This window comes from Melospiza melodia, chromosome 4, assembly GCF_035770615.1.
Source record: "Melospiza melodia melodia isolate bMelMel2 chromosome 4, bMelMel2.pri, whole genome shotgun sequence".
NCBI classification, from domain to species: domain Eukaryota; kingdom Metazoa; phylum Chordata; class Aves; order Passeriformes; family Passerellidae; genus Melospiza; species Melospiza melodia.
In genome coordinates this window covers 17174699-17197518 of record NC_086197.1, presented here as the reverse complement: position 1 = coordinate 17197518, position 22820 = coordinate 17174699, and the positions used below count along the sequence as shown (strand labels likewise).

The 22820-nt window shown below is 40.4% G+C and overlaps 1 protein-coding gene across 7 annotated transcripts in view; it reads right to left on the bottom strand.

Annotated features, from left to right (window-relative positions):
* Nucleotides 1–6332: 6332 nt before the first annotated feature.
* Nucleotides 6333–22820, bottom strand: part of RESF1 (retroelement silencing factor 1) — a 36793-nt gene continuing 20305 nt past the window's right edge. For 6 of the 7 annotated variants that reach the window (XM_063154056.1, XM_063154060.1, XM_063154061.1 and 3 more), the window contains 3 exons: nt 16898–22166; nt 16051–16125; nt 13744–14906 (listed from right to left, as the gene is read on the bottom strand). In XM_063154056.1, coding sequence (XP_063010126.1) covers nt 14764–14906; nt 16051–16125; nt 16898–22127 — 5448 coding nt within the window. In that variant the 5' untranslated portion in view covers nt 22128–22166 and the 3' untranslated portion in view covers nt 13744–14763. Of the gene's footprint in view, nt 6678–13743; nt 14907–16050; nt 16126–16897; nt 22167–22820 lie in introns of those variants that run through there. The other variant, XM_063154063.1, reaches the window with a different exon arrangement.

The following is a 22820-nucleotide window of genomic DNA, read 5'->3' as shown; positions in this document are numbered from 1 at the left end:
GCGTGAGGTACCGACTGTCAGTGGGAATTTAAAAAAACCCTTCAAAGATAAAGGTCTCTGCAGCCTTTTGTTTCATTTCCTGCACATCACGCAGATCTGATGTTTTCAGTGAATGCCTCTGAATTAATGGTGTTTAGTCCTTGAGTTAGGAATGAGATCTGCAATAAATGAGAATGTCTCTAAACCATCCTTCATGCTGAATGTTGCAGACCTGCCAATACATGTGGAAAATCACATTTACCTGCTCCACACAGCTCCACAGTGACATGCAGGGACAGCAGAGCTGTGCAATGCCCAGGGTGTTTGGTCTCTCAAAGGGCCAGGGCAGGTTCCTGTGGTACATTCCAGATGTGTTCCCACTGCATCACTTGCAGACATTTCTGAACAGCAGGGAACAGCAGGAAGGGCCAGCTCATGCCTACTACAAGAATTATTTGCCATAGGCATGGATGTTCTACATTCCTGCTCTCTGTTCTTCCTTACAGATTTATATGTCAGTAGTTCCCAAGAAGTTTCAATTGGTTCCCTGGGAGTCCAAAAATCTTTTTTGATCTTTGAGTAGCTTTATTTTTCTTAAATCCACCTTCAACACTATGTAGCAGTCTGTTCTGCATATTCCTCTTCTGTTTTTCCTCTCTCCATTCCCCTTTATATTCTCTGCTTTCCTCAGGTTTCTCCTGACCCCCTACCACTGGTACTATGAAGGTGCACAACAAAAGCTACACTTCTTTATATTATTTAATTTCATATTTATACTGCATAGAAGACAAGAAGTCCTGCAAAGCCATTAATAAAGTGAAAATTCACAGCATATCTATATATAAACCCTAATCTAAATAATTCTGTCATTGCTGCTGGGCTCAGCTGCCATGTGCTGACAGGGCACTGATAAAATACACATGTGATGTATCTCCATCCTTAAAAACACATATAAAAGAACTATATACCAATGAGACCAATTATTGTTCACTCTGTATAATGAAATGTGCCAAAGCCAGCAAGGATCATTGTGAACAAATCGATCCCCTGTCTCAGGCTTTTCTGGTTGCAGCATTAGAGGAGTTCTCAGACAGACCTCCCACTCCCAGCAGTTATTCTGCCACTCCTTGCAGCTGCCTTTATAGCCTGGTCTTGAAAATTTTGCTCATGTAGACTCCACAATTAGACCAGGGAATCTACCTGTAGGCTCTGCCTTCAGTTCATAACTGAAGGAAATGGTTTGCCTGAAAATTTGGAAGGCAAAGTATGCTGGGAAAAAACATACTTTGTTTATTTTTGTTTCTTTCACTCTAGGGTGCTGAGCAACTGGAAGCAAACAGAAGGGGAGCAAAAAAACCTTCAAAGAGATGTGGCTTGTAAACCTCTATCATTTCTGGGTTTGGGGTTTTTTTCATCCAAGAGGGCTAATGCTTCAGAAAACAGCATTTAACTTGCTGGCCAGGAGTTAGAGAATGATCTGGCAGGACTGCCCAGCTAACAGAGCAGCAAGAGAAAAGCAGCACAGATGAATGCAGAGCAGTGCACACGGTGAAGTGACCTTAATTCTACGTTTTCAACAGCTTTTGTCACCAGGCATTCTCCCACGTCACAGCAGACAGTGCTTGCAGGATGAACCTTCTATCCCCTGAGCAGCAAAAACACCAGCAAGGGAATATATGGGTTAACTATCTTACATATATGGATATATGGATAAACTTTTGGTACTTTTGGTACTATGGATAAACTCAGGCTTCTGAGAGGCTCTGGCCACTGCAAAAATGAGATTTTTCCAACTGGAAAGGGTACAGATAAGGGGAGTCAGATTGTTTCCTATTTCTGACTCATCTCTGCTATAGAAGAAACCAAAAAGATTTGGTTTCCTCATTTTGAAAAAAGAGATTAACTGAGGACATGGTAGAGGTCTAGAAAAACATAACTGACATGGGGCAGGTAGTGAGGGAATGATTAGTCATTATTTTTCATTAGATAGAACCATGGGGTACTCAATGAAACCATCCAGCAGCAGGTCACAGACAAACGAAAAGAAAAACACTGGTACATGTAGTGCCTAATTGTACGGCAGGACATAACATCCTGTTGTTTTATAAAATCCTGATTTGTTTGGATGCCCAAAGCATAAATAAATTCTGAAAGCTGCTAGATGGCTTCCTAGAAGGAAAGGTCTGTTAAGGACAGTTAGACAACATTACACAGATACAATTTCTAAATGAGAAAGTTTCTAAACTAAAACTTGCTGGAAATTGGAGAAGTATCTTGGAAAAAATATGAATCCAAGATTGGTTTGATGACTTTTTCTTGACTACCAGTGCTGTAGTAGAAAGACATCAGATATGGTATATGTATATAGTACAGCTGTTTGTCTTCTATTTCATCAGAATGACTATTTACAAAAGCTATATATAGTCAGAAATGGGAAATTATATTAGAGTAATTGGCACTGATTGTTTCCATGAGAACATCAAACACTCAAAACCAACACTACTTCTCCCTTAAAGGAAATCTAATTGTAAAGAAAGTTCAAAGTTTTAAAGTTGGAGGAGTGGAGACATGAGAATGACAGAAATTTATACAAGTCAGAAGAAAAACAGAGAACACAATGAAGTAGCCCTCCTGTGAGGTTGATATCTGATCTCCAGTAAAGTTGTGAGCTTTTCTGTTTGCAGCATTGTTTCCATGTGCAGGGTTAAATTTTGCAAGGAGTCCATAGGGCAAAATGATATTTTCATATCTGTCATTTTTCTCCATCATGAGGGGTAGGAGGAAAAATTAGATGTTTTTTTCTGATTGAACTCAGAATTTGGTAGTCAAATCATATAAACTCAAGAAATGCAGAGAAATAAGAAGAATAAAGAATGGAGCACTCATGTACAACCAAGCATTTTTCTCCACATTGTTTCTAAAGGTGATGCCAAGAAATTTAAGACAGGCTTAAATCAAAGTATTGCCTTAAGCATCAGCATTTAATTTCCTTCCAGCTCACATCCCAGCCAGTGCCAAAGATAGATTAGGAATTTGATCAACAAGAGACCTGATTTCCATTTTGATAAGGAACTATAATTACTAGAACCATCTTGACAGATAGGTACTGTAAGAAATTAGTATTGCTGGAAGAGAAATTTGTTTCTTCAGCTACAATAATGAACTGGTTTTACTGGTTATAGAGGCACTGGTTACCTCAGTGGCTCTTTAACAGAGTTTGAGAAAAGACTCTTCAAATTGTACAAACCCAGGAAAGATGATAATGTTCATCTCCAATCACAGGACAACTAGATTAATGATTTCAACCTAAAAATTATTGCAGATTATTCAGGTGCATATTAGAGATTTTTTATATCCCCACTGAGTCTTGCAGTTTTCGAATGTTGTTTAAAGGTGGCGATTATTTGTAATTTTTGGTATCACGCATCTTACTGAAATTTAAATCACATTACCAGATATGAAGATCTAATTAGTGTCTCAATACAATGCAACATCAAGTTAATTGCCCAGATACAAAGGACAGTTTTGCTTCCATTTCATGGCTGTATACCTTTAAATCTTTTCAGAGTCTAAAACTTAGGCGTAGGAGTAGATATTGTGTTTGGGTTTCTTTCAGCATATTTCAACTGAAATGTTTCAGATTTTTTTTCTTGAGAGGATGGGCCATGTATACTTGGTTTTTTGTTTGTTTTTTTTTTTTTTTTTCCTAGGAGGGAATCCTAATAAATTCCATCAGCTTTTTCTCATGGGTTTTTTTTTTGCCCCCAAAGACCTGTATCCTGGTGCCTGTGCCCAGACAGAATGGTGTATGTATATACTCATTGGAAAAGGAAGAAGTTCTTCTAAAATAATTTTTTTCAGCTGCATTTCTCTATACTCCTGTGATTTGCATTGTTATCAGGCCTCACTCCTGTCAGAAAAGCAGCAGGAATAGCTTTTATTTTCCAGCAGAAATTTCCATATGGGTCAGCCTTTTTGATCTTGTAATATTCTGCAGCACTGGAGAACAAACTCAGACAAATTATCATCAACAATGGAAGCTGGAGATAGATGACTGGAAGTTTTTTGGCCCCATTTTTTCTCTTATTCAGCCCAAACTACTTTATTTTTAGATTATGCTACTTTGTACCCCTTCCATAAATACTCCACTCTTCCCTTTGATTGCAAGTTCATAATTAATTTATATTAACACATTTAAATCCAGAACAGGCACTCATATAATCATTTGCACATTTTAATAGTTCTTTGCCATCTCCTGTCTCTTCCTCCATTGATCATCTACCCCACTATTTCTTACCAGAATTAATAAACTTTAACCCAATTGGTAAAGCCCAAATTGGATAAGCTTCATGTGCAAAAGTTACAGTGTTGAGCCCAAATTTGCTTTTTCTTCTATCTTGTGCTAACAGATACAAGAAAATAATAACTCCTGAATAAGGGTTGTTCATGAGTTATTATTATTGTTCATGAGTCCTGTGTCCTTCAGATTGAGTGCTCCCAGTTCCTCTCCATTTATTCCAAATAAATGCTCTGTAGCCACCAATTTGATGTATTTTATTTGCCTGACCTAGAAAACAACTCCTGGCTCATCCATATCCTACCTGCAGTTTCTGCACAGCCCAAGGGTGTTCCAGGATGTGAACACTCCAGGTTGGGTTCAGCTTTCTTGTTCAGGAAGGATGTGATAGAGAAAGTTGCTCACAGAGCCTTCAGAAGAGTGTCTAAACACCAGATTTACTCTAAAAACTGATCAGAAAATTATACAAAGCTAAGGCTTGCTATCAGCAAGGACTGAAAGCAGTTCCTCCTCTCAGCATTTTTCCACGTTCCACCCCTCCAGTCCTCAACTTCTGGGCAGGCAGCTTCAGCTTTGTTCCACCCAGTTCCAGGCTGGATCTTCACCTTCTCACTCTCTCCAGAAACTCCTCATCAAACAACTCCTTTTTAAAAAACCCTGCTTGCTTCTACCCCATGGCTTTCCTTGAGGACTTCCATGCCTTGCCAGATAATGCAAGGCTTATTACCTGCTCCTCAGACAGGAGACAGAGTTATTCAGATTACTTTAACTAGAGCTTTGTTCCTTTTCTCCACAGAAAATATTAAAGCAACACCCAAAGATCCAAGGTTCCAGTCAAAAGTAATTTATTACAACCCTTTCTGCTTTTGCAGGTATGTATTTTTCATCAAGCACCGTCAAAGTGGCAATTAATGCATTTCTGCCCTTTTTTTGGCCCATCAGAGCAGCACAGTTACCACATGCTTAGTTTCCAAACCCGGCTGCATCACTTTGTCATACCAACCTTACTTTGATTTTTCCAGCTCACATGAAGAAGGAGCTCTTGATAACTGGGTCAACAGGAGGACAACATTTAATTACAGTTCAGAGTAGTCTTGATCATATGTTTCCTTCTCTTTGATGAAACCCAAATAAGATCAAAGACTACAGGTCTTCTTTTCTGCCATATGGACCCTGCACTGAACAGTTGATTAAAAGTGTTTTTGGCATTAAACAGTTGGCTCCTTTCCGAACATAAAAACAACTTTTGCAGAATCAAAATTTTCCACTAAGAAAACTTTCTGTTTACAATTAGAACAATTGAAATATTATTTTCCTTGTACTCAATGAAGAATATACTGAAGTTCAACTTCAACTTCTTCCAAGTTACCCAAAATGTTTCATTCTGAAGGACTTCTACAATTAACTGCAAATGCCAATTGCCGTGTGTTGTATGATAGAAATTAGAGTGTCAATCTCCATTCTTCCTTAATGTCTTGGTATCTGTGACACAATTCTGTGCATTCTTTATTTAAAAAACATAAATGTTTCATTGTGGGAGCCATAGGATTTTCATAGCGTTATGGAAAATGTGCCTGACCAGAAAATTCTGCTTTATAGTGAGTATTCAAAAGTAACATCCAAGATGCAATGCACAGTGTTGAAAAAGCTTCATGTGACAATCACTCTAAAGTCTTTTTAAAATTAAGAATTATTTTTCAGATAATATGACTTGGTCCTATGAAGTTATTAATATGATTATTGCACAGTGGAGCAGCATTCACTGGTTATAGAATCAAGTTCTGTTAGCAGTCACAACAAATTGACTCCAAGTGGGACTGCACTACCTCATTTAAACCCAAAATACGATCTGTGTTACTGTAGTTTCACGAGAAGTTAGAGCAAACTGTGTTTCCCTTGCTCAATGTCAGCTGCTTTGTTTTCACACAAATTTTTAGCACTTTCAGAACAAAATCTTAGAGGGAAAACACTTCATATTTGTATTTTTAAAAGTGCCTAAAACTTGTATAAAGATCTGAGGTATATTTAATATGAATATTTTTCTCTGAGAAGAAGATGCAAAATGAGATATTTATTTCAAAATCAGGATTTTTTCCTGGTTACTTATTTAACTCTTTGTTCTGCTGGCCAATTACAAATGGTTTTGGCAGCATCACACAGTCAAGTATTTGTAAGTTTATACTGCATCACAGTACAAGGAGGTTTTTTGTGCAAGTACCCAAATTAAGCACTTGCACATTCAGGAAGTACTTACCATGGTAATTCTTAATCCATAAGTACCAAGAGATTTTACATCATGGAATTTTCTTCTGTTAAAGGGTCAGATTCTGTCCCTGCCTACAAACCACTGAGGTATGTGTGAAACCAAGCTTGGCCCAGCTGAGCTGCTGTGACTGATGCACTGAAAAATAAAAGCAGATAAATTTGATTATCAAGGTGATGAGATGTTTTTCTGATCCCTGGGCAGGTGAGTTTTGCCCTTGACTTTAGGAACAGGCTACCCAAGGAAGTGGCTGGGTCACCATCCCTGGAGATATTTAAAAGATGTGTAGATGTGACACCTGGGGACGTAGTTTTGTGGTGGGCTGGAAGTGCTGGGTAAATCATTGGAGGCCATGATCTTAAAGGGCTTTTCCAACCTAAATGATGCCATAATTCTCAGATCAGATTGTACTTCAGATCTCTGATGTACACCACCCCTGCTCTGTGCCCAGCACAATTTTAAATGTCTCCCTCATGGCATCCCTCAATTTCTACTTCACCAAGGTAGGACCAGGCTAGCTGGGAGAAGACAAACATTTTTCCTGAAGTATCCACCATAACCTCATCCTCTCCAATGAGGACTTTCACCATCACTTCAGCTGTGACATCTTGTAAAGCTGCTACATAGTTTTATGCAACAGGCAAAGAGACTCACATGCATCACTGGGAGCATCAGCAATGGCTTTCCTGGGGCCTGACACCTTCCCTGTGCACTCCACTGACAAAATGAATTTACAGCAGACATCTCCCTGGAAAATTAGGAGAAGGGAGCCAGCCATGTGACAAAGCCATCAGAGAAGCTGCCCCAGTGCCAGGCTGTCCATCACCCCTTCCAGAAGGAAGCAGTGCCACTCCAGAGGATTGTTTCTGGCTCTGTTGGGCTGCCGTCAGAAGCTCCCCGCCCTTCTGAGTTTAAGGGTTGCAGAAGCAAAGCCCAAACGTTTGACAATTTATAAAAACAAGGTTACTTTGTTTCCCATCCTAATTTTTCATTGCCTCGGCTGCTCTGCTGGCAGGCAATTCCATGAAGATACGGTCTGATAAACTGACTTTGAACACTGAATCAATTGTGTGATTTAAAGCAAGAGCCCAAACTCAGCCAGCAAGTCATAAAGCAAAAAATTCATTAGAAAGGGAGCTGCAGCAAGCCACTCTAATAAGGGGCATCCTAATAGTTTTATGTTCAAAGCAGCCTTTAATGATAAATAATACTGTGTTTGAGAAGTAAAGAGACTGAAATAATTGTTTATGAAATTGCAATATATGGTTAATTTAGAAGAAAAGAAAGATTCACAGACATGCAGATTTTTAAATCCTTTTCCACAGAGCTGCCTGATACAAAGGCCATGAAAGACTGGTTGTTATTAAGTGAGATCACTCATGGCATTTCTTTTCCTCTTTCTAGCCACAGAAAAGGCAGTAAGGAAAATTAGACTGACAAATCTTCCCCTAGATGGAAAGAAAAAGCAGAGCAAAAGAAAATCCATCTGTTCTCCCTTGTGGAATTTCATGTTATCCCATATAAGGCCAAGTTTATGCAGCATATGCATCAAAAACCCTAAAACCCTGAGTGTTATAAAATCACCAGGACAACTGCCAAATGCCAGTTTCAAGGCATCTGTAAGAGGCTAAGACAAAATTCAGGGCACTTTGGGATTCCAGTGCATGGTAAGCTGCACTAGAATAAATGGCACAACAGATGAATATTTCATGTCTCTCAAACTAAGGCATCTTTTTTAATAGGGGAGAGACCCAGCAGAAGGGAAGGGCTGATCAGCTGAGCCTCACTGCCAGCAATGGGATGGTTCAGTGTGTGTCCCCAAACATTCCTGCTCTGGGAAGGCCACCACATGAAGACCAGGAGACTCAGAGCCCCATCCAACCTGGCCTTGAATGTTTCCAAGGATGGGGCATTCACCACCTCTTTGAGCAACCCATGCAAGTGTCTCACCACCCTTATATTCTCCTTTTATCTTGTCTGACTATTTTAAACCCATTGTCCCTTGTCCTTTCACAACAGGCTCTGCTAAAAGTCTGTCCCCCTCCCTGCCTGGCTGCAAGGCAGAGCAGAGAGGTGGCAGGTGTCCCTCCATCCCTCAGGCCACTTTCCATTGCTACTCCCCAAATCCAAGTCCCCAGACCTCTAGGCTTTGGAAAGAACAGCCAGTGCCAGAGAAATGATGATCAATTCTTTGATGCCAGTGTTATAGTCCTGACCAAGACAACCTTCTCTCTGCTGACAGGGCTGAAGCCCCTAGCTGGGAGCAGAGGCACACGGCAAATTTTGGGTTTCTAGCAGCAAGGCAATGGCCACAGGCCCTTAAAGAACTGACAGATGTTGTAGTGCCGAATGCAGTCTCCACACTGTCATCTAGTGGATTTCGTGGTGATAGCCAGAGCTCAGTTTAATACCACACTAATTTCACTGAACGTAACTGCAGCTTAAATCTTTTTTTTCCTGTACTTTCTGCTTTTTCTCATCCAGTTCTCCTTGGATTTCTCCTTTCTGAATCCTCCTTTTACAGTAATTTTATTCTCATTGTTTTAAACCTTTACTAAAACAATGCCTTTTTCTTTGGGTTTCTGTAATTCCCAGGCAGGCTATTTCCCCACTGCTAGCCAGTGACTGCAGAATGTATTTCCCTTTCTTTTAGGAGACTCTATCTTTTCCTTAAATTAGGGTAGAAATAAATTATGTGTGCAGGGCAGCATAAATGCCCTTAGAGGTTTATTATGAGTGATGCAAGTGCCCTCTGTTACTCCTCCAGGCTTCAAATTCAGCTTTACAGGCTGAGCACACTGGGTGTCTGTAGTTACACAGTGCCTCTGCCTCCCCAGGCTGCAGCCCCACAGCTTGCAGGCTCCTGCTCTGAAAAAGTGCCAGATAAATTCAAGTACTACACACACAAGGAAAACAAAATTATGCCAGTTATGTTTGCCTAACCCTAACAAGTATGGAACTATGATAAACCTAGTAGTGTGCAGGTATGATAAATATTAGCAAAGTGGAGTATGACAGGCACCCCAAAATTCTGAGTTCTCCCAGTTCAAGAAGGTCTGCAGGGTGCAGCTGTTGGGTCCATGCCCATGGTGGTGTGGAGGTGTTTGTCTTTGTAGCTGTGGACTCCCAGACAGTGGGGTTTTCAATGCTGATCCTATTTTGCTAAGCCTGCCTCTTGGTATTTGATTTTCCCCTTCATCCTCTAGGTTGTAGTGACCTGTGACCTTCTGTATTGCTCACTGATGGAGCCAGATTGTTCCACATTCCTGGGAAGTCAGCTCTGAATCTGTCCCAGAGACAGCCCACTATCAGATAAGCAGAGCTCCTGATGCAGGGAAGAATGATGAGGACTTTATAGTATCAGAAGGTTAATTAATTACTTTATTATGCTATATTATCCTATACTATATTACACTACCTCTAAAGGAAATTGCACAAGCACTCAACAAAATTTCTTGACTGTCTCCTGACCAACAGTCAGGACACAGTTTGTAGAGATTGGTTAGGAAAATAAAATACTTACACTAGAATTTAATTAAGTAAATTCTTTTAGGCAAATAATTTTCTAACATGCTGTGATTACATTGCAAAGGTTCCATACTGTTGTCTCCTTATCACAAAAGTTCCATACCTTCTTGGTGTTTCTCGTGGACAGCTCCTCAGAGCACTGACTCTTTCTCCTTCACAAAGCAGCCACTGACTCCCGTTCCCTTCTCACCCAGCCACCCCACTCTTTTATAGCATCTTCTTCTCACTGGTTACAGCTGTGGCTGTTAAAGTCAGGCCTGTTCCTAATCTTTGATAATTGGCCCAGCTGCAACTCCTTAGGGGTAAGATTGCTTTCTGCACTGTCTTTATTTTCTTACATTCTATCCCCCTACACTAACACATCCTACATGTTTCAAAACACAGGAGCAGTAAATGAGATAAGAATTTTTTTGATCTCTGCTCCTCTCATGCTCAGAGAATGTGAATCCCACAGCCCACCACTCCGTCCCCATCTCACAGCTGCTTTCCTGAGGAGTCAGCTCCCCAGGCTCACCCAGAGACAACTGATCCCTTCTCTCTCTCTCTGCAGCTGGTTCAAGCACTGGGATTTTGCAACATCAACCCTATGGTCTTACCAGATGTTAAATCAGCAATTAGCTAAATATATTACCTCCAGGTCAGCAATTCTCTGACTGTTTTGCAGTTATAGTAAGTCTGTTATTTGGCCAGTCTCTGTCCTACAGAAGAAATGCTAAATATGTTTGTGCTGCTTTGGCAATTTTGTCACTGGCCCATCTCAGCTCAATGGTACCTTTTCTGTGACTCTCCACTGCCTGCAGCTTCTCTTACAAAACTGAGAGAAAGGGAAAAGGATTTGTCAGAAGTTGTAAACAAAGGATATGAAGCCATTGACGTGCAGCAAAAAGGAGAAATGCAACTTTAAACATTCAGTCTAACAGTTTACAAACCATGCTCCAGAGCAGCTTTTCTTCTCTGCATCTGTGCTTCTGCTTTCTATCAAAAACCTCCTGGATGAGAGAGGTTATTTTTAATTTAAAAAATCAGTTTAATAATCATTTTAATGACCCTCTGAAAAAAAAAAAAAAAAAAAAAAAGAGAGGCATCCTCCACTGGCCACAGTATTGATCTATTTGATCCATCAGGGAAAGTAAGCAATTGCTACATTCATGGCTGACTCCTAAATAAAAGCCGTGAGTGCAGGAATCAGTCAACCTCCTCTAGAGAAATCTGGATTGGCTTCTTCAGCAATTAATTTTCAAGAAGTGAGATTGACTCAAATGATGATAAGCAAATGAAGAAGGACATGACACATAAAGACAAAGAATTGGGAGCTAACAACAACTGCTGGAAATCAAGTCTGTGTTAGACCTTGCTAACAGGCAGCCACTCTCTGGGACATGACAGCTAATCCACCCTGTCACCAAGCCTTTAACAGAAACTGTCCCTGCTGAAAGGGCCACTGCAGTAACAGAAGCCAGGAGGAGAACAGTTATTTCAGAACAGAATTCCTCTTCTGTATCTTATCATGAACACACAGACTAAGTGTCCCGAGTAAGGCAAGTAGATATACTTACCGTGGTACTGGTGCTTCAGCTCATTTTTGGGGGTAAGCAATGTGACACCCTGCTCTGCATTCACCACTCAGAGCTCTCCAAACAGCTTTGAGTTGTTTTAACCCCACTCCAGGCAGAGCATCCTGCTACAGGATGAGACTTGCCTCCAGGAATTTTTAAGTTAATTAGTTTCCAATTATTAAAAAGATTTGAGTTGTGATTTGGATTTTTCTTTTGGGAAAAAAAAAGAAATATTTATGCATAGGTAAGCCTTTGATATTTAGTATTAATTTAATGTTTATGACAGGTTACCCCCATTCCAGGCCCAGCTTCTCTCCATCACCCCAGGCACCTCTCCTCCCCCTCTTGCAATCACTGCAGGGTACAACACACTCAGTTCTTTGTGCCTATAAAGTTCTTTGCCTCACTCTCATTGAGGCAAAGGACAGAGCAGGGCTACAAAAACACAACAGGGATTCCTTCTGCTGGAATCCCAGAAGACCTCTGGCCAGCTCCATATAGAAAACAGCACTCGCAGGTATAAGTAGCATCCATGTCTAGTGCTCATTAACTCTGAATTTGGCCCTTCTGTTCCAAACACACAGAACAATGGAGTGAGTGAGGTTCTCATCAAAACACTGCAGAACAGCTCTCTGCAGTTGCTTTTCTCCCTTGCCACAAAGCCTCCCAGGAGTACAGAACATCTGAAAGCCCCTTGCACTTACCCAGAAGAGTGCTTCCCCCCCAGGCAGCAGTGGGCTTCTCATCTTACTGCACTTCCTAATCCCTGAGAGACTTTCTCTATGCTGTGTATGGAAACTTACCATCACAGTACTAAATGAGTACAAGGCCACAAAACCAGTGAAATTTACAGAGCCATTAAACCCTAAGAATTTACCATGTGTGTTGAATAGTCACCTCCAAATATTAAACATGTCCATTTCGTCCTGTGCTCTTTTTACGATATTCTTTCTACAGAAAGTGTATTTTTGTAATAATGTTTTAAAATTTAAGGTTTAGGGACTCATGCATCTTGTCTGTAGCTGTTTAAGGTCTTATCAGGGGAGAAATATGGATTGGATGTACTTGCACAGAAAGGTTCAACCATAGTAAGCTGCATGAGATGAAGAGCAGAAGCGCTGAGAAGCAGCATCAGGCTTCCCTATGGAAAGTTCTACTTGGCTCCTGTGGCTGCCCATTTATCTTGTAGCAGCTGGAGATGCCCACAGGGGAGACAGGCAGTGTTAGAGGCAATTGTGTCTGCTCTGTATCTGTCTGTCAAGCCAGCATGATCACAGTAAGGTCTGGTGTTTACACGTGACATTTATGCACACGTCCACAGTGCGCATTCAGTGGAGCAGATGGGTCTCCAGGCTTTTCTCTGTAGCTACTCCTTGCAGCCCTACCACTGCTCCTTACAGATGTTTTCCTTCCAGCAGCTGTCTGAATGGATAGTGGCCAACTTATGAGCCATAGCAATTTATCAGAGAGATTCCAGTATCAGCAAGAAAGATCCCAGCCATACCAGATTAGTGCAGGCACAAGTCACCATGTAAACACTGTCACACAGCCAAGATGCGCTTCTTGGTGTAATGGAGGAAGGAGACACAGCTGCATCCACTGGGACTCAAAAACTGGCATTCCTGCTCATTGGGTGCACAAGATCAGTGAGAAGACTTCTCCAAATATTTAGAAGATAAACATCATGGGTCAATGGATCATATAATTTCCTACTGAAAAGAATTCACTCAAGCATTTATGTCAGCTTCACGTATCATTGTGCAGAACAAAACTCAGATTAAATTCCTGATAAGAACTCTGTTTTGTTTGTACTGGGTACACTGAAGGCTGCAATAACTCTTCCTTCATGCAGGCAGTATAATGCAGGTAATTAAACTCTCAAGAAAATGAAAAACCTTTTCAGAGTTGACAACATTACTACAAAATCCTCCAGTGGCAACATTCCCCACAGACTAATAGTTTGACATCCAGAGAGAGAAACAAACTAATAAACTTGCAACTACAACAAGGAAGATCCATCACTTATTTTAAAGCTGCATTTCATCTGCAGGAATATCTTCAATTTCTATATAACTGCAATAAGCACAACTTCATATTGTTAGGAAAAAAAAGACAAGGTGTAGTCCTCAAAAGTTTATTTCAAGTATAAAAATTGTTCAGTAAGGTATCTACAGGTTTTTTGTTCAGCATAAAGGTTTAATAAGATAGAAAGAACCAAGTACCAAATCTCTGTAAAAATACGATTTGATTTTAAACTTTGAGTAACAGTGAAAAGGCACTTCAACAAAAGATAGCCAATGACAAATACAACTGTTATGTCACAGTGAATGTGTAAGCAAACATAATCTAACACTTTATAAACAAAGAAATTAATCACAGTCTAGCTGAACTCAGCAACATAATCCAGACAAGAGTGAATCTGAACTTCCTGCACTTCAACAAAAGAAGTGCAAAGAAAGAGAAAGAAAAGCAAGAGAAGTCTCCAGTAAACTAAGGGTCTGCAGCACTGTGCTCAAACTGTGAACTCAGAGCTCAGTTCACACAAGCTCCACAAAAAGAAATGTAACAAAACTAGGTAGCAGCATAAATACTTCATAAATGCCCCTGACCTGTAGGCTTGCATTGAGGGGTTTATGTTTCTAGTCCCAGTTTAGAAAAAAAAAGTTTCTACAAAAACCATCAGACTACCCTAAGTGGGAAGGAAACAGAAGTGTAATGCTTGGGAATCCACTGCAGTCCCTTTGCAGCAGAAATATTCTTCCACTGCCAGCAATGGAAAGTATAGTAAGTAGAAGTTTTTGAGAATCAGGAAAGAAAACAGGCTATGACAGTATAAATAAGTTTGTTATTTTTTGGTCAAAATTCAATGAGCTACTCTATCTTAGAAAAAACAAAGAACCAAAAATGCCAAAAGAAACAACGTTTAAAACAGCATTTACAGCACCAAAGAATATCTGGACAATAAATACAGAATAAGATGGTAATTATTCACAAATATGAAGAAATGGGGAAGGAAATCTTCAACACCCACCAGAAAACTGTGGGCTTTTAAAATTATTCAGCAACATGAAGTAAACAGAAAAAAATCATCTTAGTGTTGGCATTTTTTTCTCAGTAAGACCTTTGATACAAGAGTGCTATCAAGACTTTTGCATCTTTTTTTCCAGATACATTTTCCTGTAGGTCTGAAACATCTCTTTTGAGTCTTTGACAGGAATGTGAAGAGTCTCTCCTTCTCCTTCCAGGATCTGTATAGCTGTATCAAGGGGAATACTGTCCTCAGCTGCAAGACAGACAAGCATGTTAAAGCAAGAGTCTCACAGGACTCCTCTCCTTACACATGTGGTACCCAAGACTTTCCAGGGTCAAAAAAAGGATGCCACAAACTTCATTCCTCTAAAGCACTTCAGATTTAAAACAATCTCCAATGCATCTTTAAGCACAAAATGGCTATTTGGGTGTCTTCACAAGAGAGATTTCTGGAGAGTATTAAGAGAGGTATGACAGAAAACATGCATTTGTGCAAGGAAGAGAAGGAGCAAGAGGAAGGGCTAAAACGATGGCAGACACCAAAGCCCAAGGACACAGGCAACAGCAACAAAAGATGCACAAGATGCAAACTATGTTACTTGCAACACCACAACACAAGAACCAGCATGCAAGCTCTCTGTTCTAAAGCTAAGAAGCAGATGGCAAGAAGGCCACAGAATGCATTCTGTTTCCTGATGGACCACTAGAAAAACAAATTAGAGCTGGAGAGGCACCTAAAGCAAAGAAACAAGGACAGCTGGGAGCAACCTCACCCAAGATTTACAAAGGATGGAACAAACAAGATCCTGAGATGAAAGTTGCCACTGTTGTGACAGTTGATTCCTAGAGGGTGTTAAAGACCATCCAAAAAGCAATTTGCCATTCAAGAGAAATGAGGAAGATGTCATAGTGGCCCCACTTTTCCTCTGGGTGTCACACAGATTATCTTGTCCAGACTACTGGGACACACAGTTCCTGGAACTTGTGAGCACAGGTGTTATGTGTGGACAGCAGCAAAGTACTGTGAAAGCCAGATTTATTTTAAAAATCACTTTCTGTTTTTGCACTAGATTCTGCTACATCACTTTCTATATTTTAAAGCATGAAAGAGTCTTTATATACAATTGAAAACTGTATTTAAATGTTACTAGTGCTACATCCAAGTTAATGGCACAGGAAAATTTCAACATTTCCAACAACATATTCATAAAGCAATAAAAAGCTATACAAATCTTTGAGACTTTTAAGTCTATTCTGTGGTATCCATTTAATCAGGAGAATGGGTAAATTATAATTTTAAATACTTTATTAAGGTTTACTACTGTAAAGGAACTTTTAAAACCAAGCAAAGAGGATTTAACTTGTATTTCAAATGGGACATTCAGAAGTCACTTCACCTGTAGAGATATCTTCCAGTTTCTTTTGCTTCACTGGTTCACATTTTAACCAATCTTCTTTTTTACTCTTGACACCTAAAAAGAAATTTTCACAAGATGTTTCTGAGGTTCCCTTATCACAAGTTTTGGCCTCTATTCAGCATTAAATTCTAACACATATACTAGCACATGCAAAAGGAAATTTCCTTTGGGTATGAAAATGACTCCAAGTGCTGACATATACAGCTTGAGAAAAATAAAATAAAAAAAAATAAAAACATTTGACATAAATATGCTTCAGAATGCACCATGTAAAAGGTTGAAAAATGGGGTAGGGGAGAAGAGAAGGAAAAATGGATGTTTAAAGCAAAGATGGCAAAGATTATGGGGACTATGGGCAGGATACACCTGGCCTAAGCCCACTCTATTCCTCAGTGTCACAGAAGATCTCTCCCTCCTCTGCCCAGCCAGACTGATGCACAAGCAGGTGAACAGGGAATACAGATGATATCACCTCTGATAAGATCAGTTTTGACCAGATCACCCGCACTATGCCAAGGGAATCTACTTTCTACAACTTCTACTTTAGAAAGAACTTTAGAAAGCCTTCCCCCAAAGTTACTTGAAACTGCAATGCTTTCAAGTATTCTAATTTCATTCTCTAAGACTTACAGAAAATTGAAGGAAAACTCCCATGTTCTTTTTCAGCTGAAGACACAGCTGTGGTCTGTCAGAGAGCAAGTTAGGATATCTCATCCTTCAGCCTCTACAGTCCCATGTTTTCACTGTCTGCAGCTTTGTGCAACATTAATTTAAAAATGAACACATAGCTTTTATTTACAAATGAGTATTTAAGAGAACATCATACCTTCTACAACGACTTTATCTCTTTCTGGAGAATTCTTTGCAGCTAAGCTTTCTTCACCAGGGGCTGGATTCCTGAACAGTATCTCTGGACACAGCTTGAACTCAAGGACTTCCTGCTTGCATGATTTCTCAACTGTCGAGACAGACACATCTTTTTTTGAGTTGCTGCCTTTTGACACTTTGGTGGTTCTATGCCAGACAGGTCTGACAGGTGATGTCTCTAATTTTGTCAGATAGATGCGCTCCTGTGCCGTACGTTTAAACGCCACTCTGTTCAGGTAGTGTTTTTTGGGTTCCTTTTGAAGATGCAGCTTTAGTCTGTTATTTCTTCTGTTTAGGTATAGAAGATTTTTATCAGGAAACATCTTCTCAGAGCACTTGTCTTTGTTTTGACCATCGAGATGCCTTTCTTTGCTAGAAAAGAAGCTTTTAGACATGCTAGAAGATCGAGCCCTTTTTCTCTGCAGTTTAAGCACAGAGCAATCCGCTAAGGAACTCCTTGGTTTCCAACCATTTTCTCCATTCAGTTTTTTAGCTTTGTCAGCATTTAGCAAACAATTGTGCGCAAGCTGCTTAGAACTCTTTCCTTCAGATTGTTTCAATCCTTCCTCTTCCAGCTTTGCTTTTTTAAATTCTCTCTTCCCAACCATATTTTCCTTCATCTTCCGCTTGTATGGCTGCTCTTGCAAAGAATGAACTTTCACAGATTTATGCTGAGAATATTTTGTGTGTCTTGATTTGAAGTCCACAGTGCTACTATCTGAGAATTTTACAGCATCAGCTCGGTAACTACTCAATTTTTTATGTTTCATTTCGGCTGGTAATTTTGTTTGCACTTTGACACTAATTCCTACGTCTTGCTTAAGCACCTCCTTTTTTTCCCTACAGTTTTGTTCTTCAGCTGATTTCTCTTCACAAGTTTTCAATTTTTGTCCTTGACTGACTTCAGAAAGCTTAATTTCAACCGTTTCTGACTTCACAGACTGGTGAATGTCTGTTTTGGGTTTCATGGTCAGATCTGGTTTGGTTATATCTTTTGAAAGGGACTCAGTTATGAAAACTCTCTCCTTCTTTACGGACAACTTTGCCATGTTGTCTGCATATGTATGATCAGTTTTTTCTTGCTCTTTTTTGAAAGAACTTAATTCTTTACTTGACACTTGGGTTCCTTTGTCAATTTGCAGACGTTCCTTCAAACTGCTGCTTTTGCATTTATCAGCATTCTGCTTTTCAAAAGAATTAACTGGTCCAGTCTTTTCCTGCTGTGTTGTAGGCAGTTTGTATTCATTATCCACCTTCAGCCTAGGTTTTTTGTTCATTTCAGAAGTGTATTTGCAAATATCTTTATTTTTGCTAATACTGTCTGGGATTATTTCAGAAATTGTCAGGCCTCCTCCCGCTGCACAGTTTTCCTTTTTCAAGGCATCAGACTGACTTTTTTTTTCTTCTGTCTCCGCAGAGTCAGTATTTTCAGCTTTTGAAAGCTGACAATCATTTTTCTCTGAACCAGGTGTTTCTAATTGAGAGGGACAATGTGGTGTTTTATATGCTACAGCTACACCACCCATTAAAGAGCGATCTTCACTTTTTTCACTGGGCTTGGAAGTTTCTTGTGGGGTTTTTTCCTTCTCACATGGATCCTGACTAGGCTGGACACTGCCTTCAAGCTTGTCCCTGTCAGCTGAAGCCTTTTCTGACTGCTGACTCACTTCTCCCTTGCTGTCACTAGAGGGACACTGGCTGTGCCCAGGAGACAGTTCTTGGATCTGATCAGATCTTAACACTGCAGTTTTAGTCTGATTTACTGGGTCCTTCAAATAAGAGTTCTTCTCACAAATTTTAACTTCCTTTTGAGACTGGTTCTCTGCCCCTTCAGCCACTGAACGATTTTGTGTTGCTTCTTTTGTTAGCATATCAGCACCTTCAATGCCATATGGAAACTCCATCACCAGAGCAAGCAGCTGGTCTTTTAGATATTTACTAGGTTTTGCTCCAAAAAAGTTCACATCCTTTTCCATGCTATTTTTACTGGGCATGGAATTTTGTTTACTGTGGTCTCCTGGAACAGTGGGTGCATTTGTTTTAGCAGTTATGCTGACAGAGAAATCCAGTGAATTTTGAGCTAACTTCTGATTTATATTAGCAAGACTTTCTAAGGAATTTTCAGGATGCTTGGAAGATGCCTTGAATGATGTGCTTTGTTCAGAGGTAGAAACTGCTTTAGGAGGATTGCCACTGCTTTCCTTCTCCAAATGACTTGGTGATTTTTCCAACATTTTTAGCAGCAAGCTCTCTCTTTGGGCAGTGTTATTGCTCAGCTCAGTTTTATTCAAGTCCAGATGTTGCTCCTTTTGCCTTGCACCAGATGTGTTTCCCTCTGATGGCTGTTTCTCATAGAGTGACTTGAACATGCCTGCTATTTGTGGGTTATAAAATTTATCACCTTCAACAAGAGAGCACACACTAGAAATACAAAACATGTTATTTTCCAGCAGAGATGTGGATGTATCCCCTGCCTCTAACACAGCTTGCTTGTCTTCATGGTCTCTTGTACCTTCTTGAGAGATTTGACTACAAAAATTTGTGCCTGATTCAGGAAGAGAAGCCTTGTTTTGTAATCCAAGCTGCCCATTTTGTCTTGCATCTTGTGCAGATTGACTAACTTTCCTTTGATTTTCATCAGCTGCTTTGACCTCTTGCAAATGTGAGTCCACTATTTGTTCCAGAACACCATCACTGGGTGATGACCAACCATTTTCTATAGTTCTTTTGACAGTACTTGCCACACTTAAACCATTTTCCCCCTCTTCTTGCAAGCTACATATGCTCTCTGAGTTGATCACTGGATAGGTTTTACCTTCAGGTGTTGGGATCTTGCCTGCCTGCTCACTTAGTGCTCTTTGTTCACTAAGTACTAAAGGAGAGACAACTGCAACTTGAGGCTCAAAATTTTTTATCAAACTGGAAGTCAGTGTATCAAGCTTTTGTCCCACAGAGGTAGTTGTTACAGGCAAAACAGCCTCATCCATGCTATCCAGCACATTATTTTTTTCTCCCTTCTTTGCATTTTGGTCAGAGGGTGAAGCCTGATTAGCTGTGGGGCTTTCATTTGACTGTTTATTTTCCACACTTACAGATTCTGGTGAATACTTCCCCCACAGGCGCAGACACGCAACCACCTCTTCCATAGAGTAACTACAATTGCTCTGGCTGCAGGTTGCATTTTCAGTGAATGGTGTTTTTTTCTGAGCGACCTCAGTCTGCAGCTGAGCATCACCAGATGCAATTGTTTCTGATGCAGCAGAGTTTGTGTGAGCCTCAGATGCCTGCTCACCTTTCAGACTTTCTACGTTCTTCTCACTGCTGTCTTTTACCAAGCTTCCACCCCAGGCAGAGGTATCAAGCAGTGGTTTTTCACTACACAGGAGATTGGTCAGTATTTTATCAGCAGTAGCACCAGCTGTCTTCTCTTTGAGTGCATTTGTGCTGCTCAGCGCAAACTGAAGAAATGATGAGTTGGCAGGGCCAATTTGCAGAGTCTTTGATGCAGCCCTGACAGAGCTCCCTGCTGGAGCAAAACACGAAGCACTGCTCGAGGAAGTCACAGCTCCTGGAGAAGAGGCCAAGGCATGCACATCCCTTTGTTCCAAGGTGCTCTCAGGATTATTAAACTGAGCTGGGACTTTGCTCTGAGAGGGAATAGGAGTGAAGCTTGATGAAAGAGTTCCCTGCTTCACCTGAGGGCTACTTTGAGTCACCTCCAATCTTCTGCTATCAGCACTGGCTAGGTTTTTGTCATTTCTTTCCTCATGTGGAACCATGAATGTGGGCCTCTCTGTCCTCACTGCTTCAGGTGGGGGAGGCTGTACATTTTGTTTGGGCACACATGGAAGACAATTAGAAGGAGAACAGGGATAAGCAGGTGGAAGAGAATGAGTATTTTTTTCATTATAGATTCTTTTTTTATAATTATGAACCGTTTCAAGCAGGACAACCCTTTTTTTAAGACATTTCAGCTTTTCAGCTTCCCAAGCTAGTCTCTCCTTTGTAATTCCTCCATGTGTTGCTGCTGCTGAGGCAATCTGAGCATTAATAGGCCCATTTATCAAACCACTAGTCTGGCTCTCTGGAACTGAAGCAGGATCACTCAGTGGCTTTGAAGAAAGAGCTTCTATTTCTTTCACAACATCAATCAGTTCTTTGGGAGTGCCAGGGGATGACACAGAACTTTCACTAAAAGACCGATTTGCTGTCACACTTCCACTTGGATTACAGACATTCCTAATGGACTGACTGACTTCTCCAGGTTGCTGCTTCTGACAGTGTTGCTGAATACTGTTAAACCCAGGAGCATTTTTTGGATCCAGTGGGTACCTCTGCTGGTTAATGTTGTATCCATTGGGTACATTTTGCATTTCCTGTGGTACACCCATTGAAGAATGTGCTACAGGCCTTGGAACACAGTTGGCAGGCAACAAAGATGGTGCAGAACATCCTCTGGGAGCTTCTGATGCCATCTGACTCTGCTGAAATTGTGTCAGCTGTACGTTTGTCCCAGTATTTTGATTCACCGAATACAAAACTTTACACTGATTATTGGCATTAAATATTTGGGGTTGGACGTGTTGCCCGGAAGCAGGAAGAGGAAAAGAATTATTCTGGGGATGAATGCCACCTTGATGTAGTGTTGCAAGTCTCAGGGAATTATGCTGCAGCATTTCTGGCTGCGCCGTGTAAGCGTTGGTGTTGGCGTACTGGGGCTCCCCAAGCACGCTCCTTACATTATTCCCTGTGTTCACCTGGGAGGACAGGGGGGGCACATTCCTGCAGGGAAAACTGTAGGGATTAGACACTGGCCAAGAAGTCGGAGTCATCTCTGGCCGCAAAGGGGAGTTCTGAAGGGGAGGTTTCAGACCTGGTCCGTACATCTGCTGATGTCTTTTAACTGAGTATTTTGACATAAAGAAATTATTACCAGTTACAGATGCTCCTGGTGAGGTTTGGTCTGAAGTTTTGAATCCTTCAGCATTTACAGCAGGGAAAGGAACATTCATAGCTGGCATATACACGATTTGGTTATTTTCAGCATGAGTGCAGGCATTTTTAGAGGAGTTGGCATTTGTCTGAGGAAAGCCATGTCCATTAGGAAGTATCTGAGTGAAACATGCTCCTTCATTTTGCAGGTTTGTATTTGCATCAGCATTCTGGACTGGCCTTACGTTCCAGTCCATCTTTTCTTGTTTTCTTTTTCTTCACGCAAAACCAAAATGCTAAAAAAAAAAAAAAATTACAGAAATTACAACCTTTTGATCAAGACCTATTTCAGTTACTAAGAAGTGATTTAGAATACATCATGAACAGAACTGTTGAACCTAAATTGCTGGGTAGGAGAGCAACCCCAGTAGCAAAATCTGTGGACTGTCAACGTCAAGTTGCATAAATTGTTTTCCAGAACATAGTAAAGGATAAAAAGAGAAGCAACTAACAATTCTATTGACAATCTAATGACTAACAAAACCTTCACATTATTCTGTTAATTCTATTATCTATCAACCTTTTAATTTAACAACAGATTGCTGTATTTGCCTTCTTCATCCAAAAACAATGGGAAAAAAACCCCAAGGCACATGTATAACACAATACAATAAACAATATTTAAGAGCTGAACATAAGAAACAACTAGAGAATAAAATACAGACCAGGGTTTTCAGACAATAAGATCCAGTCTCAATTGCACCTTTAAATGCAACAAAATAAATGGAAAAATTAAATTTGGTTTAGTAAAAATCTCTCAAAATAATGTGGCCCACTAATTTAATCTTGAGAAAGTGCCTCTAGTGAGCTACAAGCAATGAGCCCCTAATTCTGTTGGCAGCATTAACTTGCTCAGGTAAGAGAAGGCATGGAGAAGCATGGAGGTGACA